General features: G+C 40.8%; 2 protein-coding genes across 2 annotated transcripts in view; one reads left to right on the top strand and one right to left on the bottom strand.

The window, feature by feature from the left end:
* Nucleotides 1-2330: 2330 nt before the first annotated feature.
* Nucleotides 2331-11828, bottom strand: part of LOC142948572 (prostaglandin D2 receptor 2-like) — a 12332-nt gene continuing 2834 nt past the window's right edge. Inside the window, exons 2-7 of the mRNA XM_076090688.1 lie at nucleotides 11431-11753; nucleotides 10934-11016; nucleotides 10176-10342; nucleotides 9878-10073; nucleotides 4895-4977; nucleotides 2331-2680 (exon numbers count right to left, since the gene is read on the bottom strand). Of these exons, the coding sequence (XP_075946803.1) occupies nucleotides 2452-2680; nucleotides 4895-4977; nucleotides 9878-9979 (414 nt within the window). The 5' untranslated portion in view covers nucleotides 9980-10073; nucleotides 10176-10342; nucleotides 10934-11016; nucleotides 11431-11753 and the 3' untranslated portion in view covers nucleotides 2331-2451. The remainder of the gene's footprint in view (nucleotides 2681-4894; nucleotides 4978-9877; nucleotides 10074-10175; nucleotides 10343-10933; nucleotides 11017-11430; nucleotides 11754-11828) is intronic.
* Nucleotides 8978-11828, top strand: part of LOC142948573 (von Willebrand factor A domain-containing protein 7-like) — a 9416-nt gene continuing 6565 nt past the window's right edge. The window contains exons 1-5 of the mRNA XM_076090689.1: nucleotides 8978-9160; nucleotides 9949-10085; nucleotides 10204-10348; nucleotides 10562-10655; nucleotides 10949-11077. Of these exons, the coding sequence (XP_075946804.1) occupies nucleotides 8978-9160; nucleotides 9949-10085; nucleotides 10204-10348; nucleotides 10562-10655; nucleotides 10949-11077 (688 nt within the window). The remainder of the gene's footprint in view (nucleotides 9161-9948; nucleotides 10086-10203; nucleotides 10349-10561; nucleotides 10656-10948; nucleotides 11078-11828) is intronic.

Here is an 11828-nt window from a genome sequence, read left to right as displayed (position 1 = left end):
GTTAGGATTAATCCTGCTCTGTCTTTATACTCTGGATCTTCTCTCTCGAATATTCTCTCCAAATTACAACTACCTCTAGTAATCCCACGTTGCTGTGGCCTACATTACACCTCAGCCTGTGTGTGCGTGGGCGTGTCCGATTGAGTGTGATGGAACCAGACAAATGTGGCAGTGTTTAGACAGTCAATGAAATTTAAAACAGATATCAGAAATGATAAAATCCAATCACTCAAAAAGGTGGTCAGACGTTCAAGAGTTCAGATATAAAGTGCACCTGGATTCCACGATCTGGAAAGCTTAATCCTACTTTTCATTTCATGTCTGATTACGTAATCAGTGTGATACTGCTCTCTGGTGGCTGAAATCTGCATAGCACAAAGCTTCAATATGCACTAACCAAAGTTTATGAGCCATTTGCTTACAATTCTCCTCACTCATGTTCCATTTGAACACATTTTGAAATAAAAAACATAATTTAGTGCAGCAACATTGTTGTGTTTTCTTTCCTATCCCTTTATTCATCTCATGAGCCTTCACAGGTTGGATTTCTTTCACTTCTATCTAAGTCTATAGTTTACTGTGAGGACAAACAGGGCACAAAAATCAAATAACATCTTTACAGACTTTACTCACAAGCCTTTTACAGGAAAAGGACTGAATTGAAACCAAACCAGACCAATATCTGTGTCCATACAAAATACATATCATTTTAATACCAAAGTGTACAGTACAGACAAACAAAAATATATTTAATACATGTCATTGAGTGAGCCCATTCAATGCTGTGCAAAATATCTTTGACACCACTTAAATGTAGTCAAAATGCAAATATTGGAGTTTGTTCCTAGATACATAATATAACATGAAGAGTCTACAGCTTTCAGCAATGCTTTTAGCTAAATGCTACCATCCACTAGCTAACATGCTCACAGTAATAATTCCTACATGGGGATGTTTAGCAGGTTTAATGTAAAATTTGTTTTGCAGATGCTCTGTCATAAAGTGTAGGAGGAATTTAAATGAACACCTGATGAAGACGCTAGATAGAAAGTTAAGGGCTCACCCAGTTATTACAAATCATCCTGGAGGGGGACATAACTGTCTGTACCAAATGTTATGCTTACCCTTACGTTCTAACCTGTCCAATGAAAGTTAAGGCATCCCTAACCTCAACCTCACAAATCTCACCATGGTACTAGATAAAGAGTCGGCGGCTCACCAAAGCTACAATTCATCCTGTTTGGAATACATCTTAAATCTTTACCAGATTTCACTGCAATCCATCCAATAGTGAAGGTATTTTAATAAAAAACACAAACGTCAATGTCATGCTGGCACTAGAGGAAATGTTAGGGGACAACAAAAGTCAATAAGATTCATCACTGGGTACCACAAATTTCAGAAAAAATTTCATGACAATCCATCCAATAATTGAAATATTTTAGTCTGGACCAACATGGTGGATGGACAAAGCAACAGATCCAAATTGCAATCCCTAGAGCCAGCTCCTAGCATGGCTAAAAATACTCTACATTGTACTGCTAATTCCTGTTCCACATGCTTTTTTTGTGGCCACAGCTTTGATGTGTTAGGTTTTAGCTATTATCCAGTTCATCTTTTGTTTCTTGTCTTGAATGCTCAAATGAGTGTCTTCGAGGAAAGGGCGGTTGACTGAGGTAATTGAGAGGGTGATTGTGAACCCTTTGGTGACCCTGGCGTCGCAAGGCTCACATCTCGACTGCTCTTCCGTCTAATATGAGCTCTTAAACTTCTCCCTGGTACAATCAGTAACCCCCCTCCCTCCTCTACCAGACCGTCAAACACTGCTCCCAGACTCGTATTCACACACATAAATTGGGACAGCTGAAGGCATAGAGAATGGGGTTCAACACGGGGTTCAAGAATGAAAAGGTTGTGGCCAAGGGGAGCCCCTCCTCCACCAGGTCGAGATTTTTGAGCCAATACTGGGCTGTCACTTCAATCACGCAGAGGATGTGATAGGGGGCCCAGCACAGAACAAATGCTGCAATCACAAATGTCACCATCTTGGTGAAGCTCTGGGACAGCTGACTGTGATTGGTCTGATTAGGGGTAGTGGGGGAAAGGGTGGCAGGTGTCAGGGATAAAGATGGATCGGAGGCCCGAGGCTTGAGAAAGATATTAGTGTTTTTTGTGCTTGTAGGGGTATTCGTAGTTCTTGATGCCCCATTTTTGTTGGACGCAATCAGTGCATCAGTGAGCCTGCTGGAACTCTGCTTCCTCCTTCTGCTCCTGTTCCTCAGGGTGAGAACAATTTGAATGTAGCTCCCTGCAATGACCACTAGGGGAAACAGGAACGCAAGCAGCAACTTGGAGATGGCTGTTGCTGCCTGCCTGACTTTGCAATCTATTTCCAGAGATGATGTATACAAGGCAAAATTATGATAGCACAGTTTCCTCCCATCCTGTTTCTCAGTCACTGAGCGGAACAGGCAGTATTGTATTAATGGCGGCCCACAGCCATCCCAACACACACACCTTCCAAGCTCCTGCCACTGAGCGATGATTCTGGCTCCACACCGGCTTGGCTGCCAGAAGCCAGCGGTCCACTGATATGGCTGCCAGCAGGAAGGCTGACACAAACACGTTCAAGAAGAAGATGGAAGCCTGTGTTTTGCAAAGTAGGCTGCCGAGCTCCCAACTATGTGAGGACGAAAGGTAGAAGGTGAAGAGGGGCAGCGTCAGAGTTGCCAGGAAGTCAGACGTTGCCAGGTTCAGCACCCATACAGAGGCCACTGTGCGACGCCGCAGGCAGAAGCCCACCACCCAGAGGATGAGGGCGTTCTCCAAAATTCCCAGGCAGGAGACCAGACCGTGGATGCAAACCATCACCAAGTTGGCCTATGTGTTGTTGTTGAGTGTATGCTCCTTCATCCTCTGTAGCAGGGGACAGATCAGCTGTCCCCCTGAGGCATCTGAGGTGGGGGTCGTGTTCGACATTGGTGCTGAACTTCCACCCGCCGCTATGAACATATCACCCCGGTCCTTCGCAACCTCCACTGGCTCCCGGTCAAATACAGAATAGACTTCAAAATACTACTCACCACCTACAAAGACCTAAACAACCTGGCCCCTCCCTACCTTTCAGACCTCCTCCCCCTCCACGCCCCAACCCGTTGCCTCAGGTCCGCCGGTGCTAACACTCTGAAGACCATCAGGACCAAGCGCCGGACCTGGGATGACAGGGCCTTCTCAGCTGCTGCACCTCCCCTCTGGAACGCCCTCCCCATCCACATCCGCGAGGCTCCCTCCCTATCAACATTCAAGCAAGCCCTCAAAACCCACCTCTTCAACCTCGCCTTCACCCCTTAACCCCTGCACCCTACCCTCACATTCCGCACAGCTTCTCCAGTTATTCTTTTTTTTACCAAAATGTTCTGTTTGTTTGTTTTGTTTGCTCCTCTGTCTTTCTTTTTTTTGTTTTGTTTGTTTATTCTGTTTGTCTTTGCCCTGTAAAGCGTCTTTGGGTATTTTGAAAAGCGCTATAGAAAATCGATTTATTATTATTATTATTATAATCGTCAGGCTTGTTAATCTTAATTGATCAATTACAAATCTATTGAAAAAAAAATGTATAAACCTTACCTTGAAAATTAATAAAACCTTATCAAATGCAATTAAGTTGATAATTGTAAGAAATTAAATCAACAACATGACTGACATGACTACAGGAGATGAATCTTCTTGAACAGTATATTAGTCTTGTCAGCAGAAGACTACTGTGCTCTGCTGTGACTCATATTTGGTACAACAGTCTCCTATGGTTAACTTTTATTTTTTTTAATAACAAGAGTAAGAAAGACATAGTGCCGGGGCATTTCATGTATGATATATTTACATCCTGTGCTACAGCCTTTCAAGTTGCATGACACACTAACATAATTGGGCTACACATACAGTTGAGTATCACGCAATACACTAAAAACACCATAATATACGGGTGTATACTTTTTCCTTTCCTATTCCTCATTCTCTAGTAACCCAATTGAGAAAAAAAACATTTACACTACACTGTCCCTTTGATTCAGACAACATGTCCAATCCTGTTGCTGTGGTCTAAACACATACCAGCTATTGGGCAACTACACTTGCTTAGTTAAACAATACTGTCAGAGAATGCTTGAGAACTCAAGCAGATACTAGCTTGCCAATCTGCCAATAAAGTGAAAGTTTTTCAACCTAATAACGGAGGGTATCGTGGCCATTAAGGCTAACATTCGCAGAGAGAGCTTCCAGGCTGCCAGGGAAACACTGGGCAGAGTCCTTCATACACTACAGGTAAGAAGGGTAGAAAGAAACTGCTGGCTATAGAAAGGTTAAAGGGCTGTGTGAGGAGGAAATGGAGTAACAGAGAGAAATATATATTGGACGACAGAATGGTTAGGTTAGACAAGGCAGAATGAGCGAGGAAGGAGACTGAATAGAGAAACCATAACTCTGTCTATGTGTACGGATAAAAGTGTGAATGTGTGTCTTTCCATTCACTGTCAGGACTTCTACAGCCACAGTAACTGGGTGGAGCTGGGATATACCGAGCCATACATCAACCTCATACGCCCAGACCTTCCTCTGGAAAACCTGGCAGGTGTGTGTGCGTATGTGTGTGTGTGTGTGTCAAACACATAACTATGGACATATCTCTGTGGGTTGCGTAACATGTCATAAAGTAGACTATATTTCTGTAAATAAAACTCCACCTGGGAGCATATCTACAGGCCAAAGAGCAGAGTGTGTTGTTTTGTTTTGCCATGCTATGGTCACAAAGAGTACTTCATTCTGATTGGCTGCTGTGTGCGCATTATTTTCAGATAACCAAAGAACAACCTAAATATTATTAATTGTGGATATTGTGTACCTTTTGCTTGTGTAGATGTCAACACTGCCACCTGCAGTGACTGTGCCAGTGGAACGTGTCCCAATTCCATCCTGCCCAACATCCTGAAAGAAAAGAAACTCACATCAGGCTATATGGGAATCTTCTCAGCTGCCAAGCCCAAAGGTATCAGTGAAAGACATGTCTCCAAACCATATTCAAATATTGTTAGCACTGGAGCCTGTGCATCACGTTTTAATCACCCTCAAGGTGGGAATAAACTTGCACAGCTAGTCAAAATATGTAAATATTCATGAGACCATTATTACCTGTATACACGACTTGACAAACACCATGATAGAAGAAGAGGGATATTTTGTTTCCTGATGCCCAACATAATTTAAAACAAGTTGCAGTGAGGAACTTTTAACTGGTTACGATAAAGTCTCAATTCAATAGTGATGCATCTATATGACCTATATAAGTAAATGAGACCATCTGCCAGATGATTGGCTATTTCTATATATAGTTATTCTTAATACTTGTGATCTGGGCGACCTGGTCAGATTCCAGACAAAATTATGCGTGTTCACCAGAAAGTGTTACGACTGAGTTCCTAAGTGAGTGAAATGACCCCAAAGTATCTAGTGGCTTTCATGATAAGAGCTGTTTGAATTGTCTAAATGCTTAGGAAAGGTGCTTCAATGCTTCTTTAGCATCGGATACACTGGACCTTCCTTTACCAAAGGAAAGATGAGAATGCCGTCCCACAATTATTTGCAGTGACAACATTTAAGGTGACGCACCATTCGGCCTTCCATGAAAACAAAGGATATGCCCATCTTTAACAATTATTTTCATACAGTCATAAACTAATGGGATTCATGTTGATGAATATGAATAGACAGTGGCAACCCTTTCCTTTTTATTTTATATGTATTTATTCACTTTAAACATGCAACAAATAAGTAAAAAAACAAAACAATACGAAATAAAATGTAATAGTAAATATAGCAAACTGTCAAAGCTTAAAATCCTTTCAAGGGTGCGTTTGCACAATCCCACGTGAAGTATTTCATGTGTTGTAAAGCCACATTTAAATAGTCTTCAATGTACTCACAATACATTTCCATGTCACATGTAGGGTAATGAAGAGCTGCTTCTATGACTGCTGTGTTTAAGTATCTCATAATTTCGACTTTCTATCTCATAACTTCGACTTTCTATCTCATAACTTCGACTATGGGGATATTTTTATTATCAAGTCTAACTTTTCATTTTTTTTCTTTTGTTGGTGGATTCGCGGGCCACATAAAATGACGTGGCGTATTCGGCCCGCGGGCCTTGAGTTTGAAACCCCTGCTCTAGATTGTTATAGGCCACAGGTCACCTATGGACAGCAGATTTTTTTCAGATTCATCAAATCTGTGCAAAGCTAATAATTTACCTGTCAGGGCCTCATGCTGCATGCAGCCATGTGCCTGTCTGTTTTTGGTCAACAGTGCCAAAAAGTAAGCGAATTGCTTGAGAATGCGCAGTCCATCGTGTATTTCTACATATACAATATGTGAGACAGTTTTGGGGTGTATGAAAGCCATTTTTGACATAGTTAGGCTGCTGCTAGCTGCCAGCCTCAAGTCTTTGTTCTAAGCTAAAACATCAAAGAGCTACTTCAGTATTGAATGCACAGAGATGTAATTGATAAAGTGTTCTTAGTTTGTCGTTCCTTCTCCCCGTTCCACTTTTTGTAATCTGTTTGCTCTGATCTAACATTCCTTTGCTCTTTATTGTTCTGCTTTTGTCTCCTCGTACACTCCTTCACTTTCTATTTAACCAATTTTTCTGCACATTTCTCTGCCCCATGTCAGCTCCTTTCAAACATCAATATGCTTTCTTTCTCTGCTATGGCTCTTTCCACCCTCTGCGCACTTTGGACCTATACATCTGGGGATAAGGGATGAGGTTTAGCTGGCCGCCTGGTTTCTATGTCAAAGGATTTTTAAGGCTGGGCACTATCGGCATCTTCCAGGAATGTTCTAAGGAACAACGCCTTTAGGGTTGCTGGATTAAAACACCTCCTGCCCTGTCCACATTTTTCTGGAATGATAACATTCGTATGTGCGACACTTGCAAATAAGCTAGGGTGTTCATAAAGTAAAGTAATTTATCTTTTATTACAATTTTACGTCAATCAGCTGACGAATGGCCTCGTAGTCCTTTCTGTCCTTCATGACAATCACAGATGACTGAACCATCACAATAAAAGCACAACAGTTATTTGTATGAGCTACTGGGACTGAGAGATAGATTAGCACATGCTGGAAGTCTCAACGAATGGTGTCTAAGAAGGAGAGTAAAGTGGTTAACAAAACGTATTTCATATTTAATTTTGTGAACCTCATCTTATTTTTGAGAGACTTGTTGAAAGCAAATGAATACTGTGTTTCTCAAAGGTTGTAGGAATGTATAGTCATTTCTCAACTTGTCCCATCTTTGTTTGAACCTTCACACGGTATGGTAATCTTGGAGGTTAATGCATTACTATTATTTCAGTGTGTCACTGCACTCAGTACAGTGGGTCCTCAAGGTGTGACTAGGATTTATGATTTTAAAATCATGACATCCAGGTCTTTATGAGGGAAACCAGATCACAGCTATGTATGACTGATAAAGACATGACGAGAAGATAGCGCGCACACACGCACACACACTTTTACATGGTCAAGTCTCCTCGATCACATACAAAGTACAATACATATACTGTATATATAGCAGCTATATAGAGTGGTGGTGGGGCTGCATGTCACACTTCTCTAAAAGTCATTGGAGTCATCACAGCTGAGAGACATCAAGGTATGTTTGTATTTTTAAAGTTTAATTTTGTTAGTTTAATTGACAAGGTTGACCATTTTTCCAGATTGCTGAAGACATTTAGAAGTTTTTGAAACATTTTGAAAATGTTTTCATAATGTTCACAACTAAACATTTCTAAGTATATAATCAAGAAGTACTACCCTGAGCCTTCACTCAGAACTTATTGTATTCATACTAGTTTGTTGCACTTATTGTATTCATATTAGTTTGATGCACTTATTGTATTCGTATTAGTTTGTTGCACTTATTGTATTCATACTAGTTTGTTGCATTTATTGTATTCATATTAGTTTGTTTCTGTACTTTTGCTCTGGTTTATGCTCTTAGATGCTTGTTTAAAGGAGATGCACTTATGACTTCTGATGACTAGTAGTCTTATTGTAAGTCGCTTTGGATAAAAGCGTCTGCTAAATGACTGTAATGTAATATAATAAGCAGTACCATTTATCATATTGTGTACTTCTTTTGCTAGGAAAACAATTTCATGCATATATTTAAAATCAAAGTGATCTTTTCCCTTGTTTTTCAATTAAATGAACCCGTAGTCCATTGCATTGTTGTAAACTACCATTTACTTTTGGTACATATATTATATATAATATAGTATTTTATCAAATTCATAATTTTATTTTTATAATTTAATATATATATACAGTATATTCATTTGGAAACCATTGTCCAGCTCACTATTTGCAAAATCACTGAAAAATCTGTGTGAATAGCAAATAAAGGACAAAGCAGAAAGTGCGATAATACGTTTGATGGGGAGTGGCTGCATCAGTGCATTCTTCAAGTGTGTACTAAATGTGTGTCTTTGCCTATGAAATCTGCTTGCCATGTTCAGTTCAGTACATTGAATAACTTCTCTGCTAGAAATTATTTTTCTGTGAAAAACAACAGGATGCAAAGACAAAGCTCCTAAACATCAGCATATGTCTCTTATTATGCGTTTTCACTCGCCATCACCTTTACATAGTACAGTACCATTTTGTAATATGAATAAACAAATCTCTTATATGGCTCGCTTCTCAAGCATTTTCCTTTCAGTCTATTCTACAAAAGTAGATTTCAATAATCTGATTCTAACGTGTCTTCTAATATATCGTTCAGCAACATTTGTCAATATAAGCATCCAAAGTCAGAACTCAAAGCAGTTGAATCACTTGAATTAACAGTCCTTTTTTCTCATGCATCATTTAACCAGCCTGATAACTGATATCTATAAGTGTTCTCCCTTCCTATAGATTGATCATGACTTCAGTGCTGAGCATTACCCTGCTGACTTTGGTCCTATCAGGGCCATTAATGGCCTTTGTCCCCATCGGGGGAGGGGCGTCCACTCATGTCAGCATTACGGGGACAGCTCTATTGCAAAAAGTGACAGAGACATGTCGGGCGGTGGCCGAAGCAGCTGGTCATGAGTTCAAACCCACGGTACGATGGAAGATAACAAACTTGCAAGACGGCACAAACATAGCCACAGACAACACACAGAAACACATGCAAACATACTCACGTTCAACTTCATTTCAACACATTTGCATGTTAAAACACATACACTGGGTACGTTTTTACTCTACTGTGCCCCTTAATATTTTGAAGGGAGAAAACATCAGTGTACTTTTTGCATTTAAACAATATTGAAGCTGAGAGTTGCTTATCAGAGTTATTTTAAGTAGAACAGCAGTCATAGGCTCATTGTTTAGCCCCACTAGTGGTGTTGCTCAAGGGATGGGACTTTCATCGTCTCCAGCAGATAAATCTTCCAATCTTCTTATCTTCTTGTATTCTTATATTCTTATATCTACCTACAGAGCGGGTCCTGTTAACAAAGTGTGTATGTTGCACCGCCATGCAATAGCCATACAGTACATGCATGGCGGTGCAACATACATGCCATACAGTACATGCCATACATGTACTGTAACATTGGCTTTAGATAAGGCCATTCACAATTTTGCGTTGGCCTCAGTAGTTCTACATGCTTACTGGCAAAAGGGAGAAGTTTTAGTTGGTGGCAATCTCAAACCACATTACTGGATCCTACACACTGGCCCGATAACAACCTTCCCCAATCACTTTGCCTTAGCGCTAGCTTTGCGCTTGCAAGAAAATAGAGCTCTAAGACTTGTTGTAAACACTTCATCATACCCTTTGTGACAGAAAGTGCTTCACTCTGGAGCTCCATACTGTAACCTCGAGCCTTTCACCTCTGGCTGCAGGGCTCGTCTCCTGAGGAGTTGGTCCAGGCATGTCTAGGTCCCACAGCAACAGGAGAAGTGTCTGGTGCAAAGTTTCACTCTGCTCTTCAAGAGATCTACACCCAGAACGGACTGGTAGACCGTGACTTTGTCAACAGGTTGGAGAAAGATCAGAACAACTGTTATTACAGGGCAATGAAATTTGGGACTATGTGCACTGCTAAGCTTTAAAAATGATTTGCTCTTACAGTTATTACTTGTGAAAAACTCTTTTAGTGCTCCACACCACTTCAACTCAGAGGCCTTTCTGGAGGGACGTGGCCTAATCATGGAGGGTATCGTGGCCATTAAGGCTAACATTCGCAGAGAGAGCTTCCAGGCTGCCAGGGAAACACTGGGCAGAGTCCTTCATACACTACAGGTAAGAAGGGTAGAAAGAAACTGCTGGCTATAGAAAGGTTAAAGGGCTGTGTGAGGAGGAAATGGAGTAACAGAGAGAAATATATATTGGACGACAGAATGGTTAGGTTAGACAAGGCAGAATGAGCGAGGAAGGAGACTGAATAGAGAAACCATAACTCTGTCTATGTGTACGGATAAAAGTGTGAATGTGTGTCTTTCCATTCACTGTCAGGACTTCTACAGCCACAGTAACTGGGTGGAGCTGGGATACACCGAGCCATACATCAACCTCATACGCCCAGACCTTCCTCTGGAAAACCTGGCAGGTGTGTGTGTGCGTATGTGTGTGTGTGTGTGTCAAACACATAACTATGGACATATCTCTGTGGGTTGGGTAACATGTCATAAAGTAGACTATATCCATATTTCTGTAAATAAAACTCCACCTGGGAGCATATCTACAGGCCAAAGAGCAGAGTGTGTTGTTTTGTCTTGCCATGCTATGGTCACAAAGAGTACTTCATTCTGATTGGCTGCTGTGTGCGCATTATTTTCAGATAACCAAAGAACAACCTAAATATTATTAATTGTGGATATTGTGTACCTTTTGCTTGTGTAGATGTCAACACTGCCACCTGCAGTGACTGTGCCAGTGGAACGTGTCCCAATTCCATCCTGCCCAACATCCTGAAAGAAAAGAAACTCACATCAGGCTATATGGGAATCTTCTCAGCTGCCAAGCCCAAAGGTATCAGTGAAAGACATGTCTCCAAACCATATTCAAATATTGCTAGCACTGGAGCCTGTGCATCACGTTTTAATCAACCTCAAGGTGGGAATAAACTAGTTGAATATGTAAATATTATAAATATATATTTATTAATATATAAAATAAGAATATTTCACTTCCTAATGACTAAACAGGTTACAGTAAGGATCTTTTGACTGGTTCGGATTTCTGGTCAATTCCATATGCATCTATATGACCTACAAAAGTAAACAAGACCATCTGCCAGATGATTGTCTATTTCTATATATAGTTACTCGTAATACTTCTTAATATGAAATCAGACAAAATAATGCAAGTTTATCAGAAAGTACTTCAGTCCAGACGCCAGTGGGGCCTCCTTTATCACAGACAGACCCAGATACGCAGCCTTCGACCTGCCGTTGGAAGCTCCAGGGGGAGGAAACTGATTTACTGGCTTTAGGAAAATAATATTTATGTTTGCTAGAATGCTGATTCATGTATGTGGCTCAGTCGAGTCCTACACCCTGAAGTAATAGAGTAATAAGATGAGGAGATTGATACCATTCTCACATCTGTCAGTCACTTCCTGGAGTCTTGTGATCATGAGGTTTCCAGGCAACCAGCAGAGACGATAGGAAGTCACTGCTCCTTGCCAAGAAGTAGTTCCGTACAACTGCCAATGAAACATCATTGTCACACTATGTTTTTGTACGAATTAAACAAATGAGATGTAAAATGTTAATCAGTA

This window comes from Anarhichas minor, unplaced genomic scaffold, assembly GCF_050575085.1.
Source record: "Anarhichas minor isolate MPS153535 unplaced genomic scaffold, ASM5057508v1 ptg000012l, whole genome shotgun sequence".
NCBI classification, from domain to species: domain Eukaryota; kingdom Metazoa; phylum Chordata; class Actinopteri; order Perciformes; family Anarhichadidae; genus Anarhichas; species Anarhichas minor.
The sequence above is the reverse complement of the archived record's forward strand: the minus strand, read 5'-3'. Positions and strand labels throughout refer to the sequence as shown.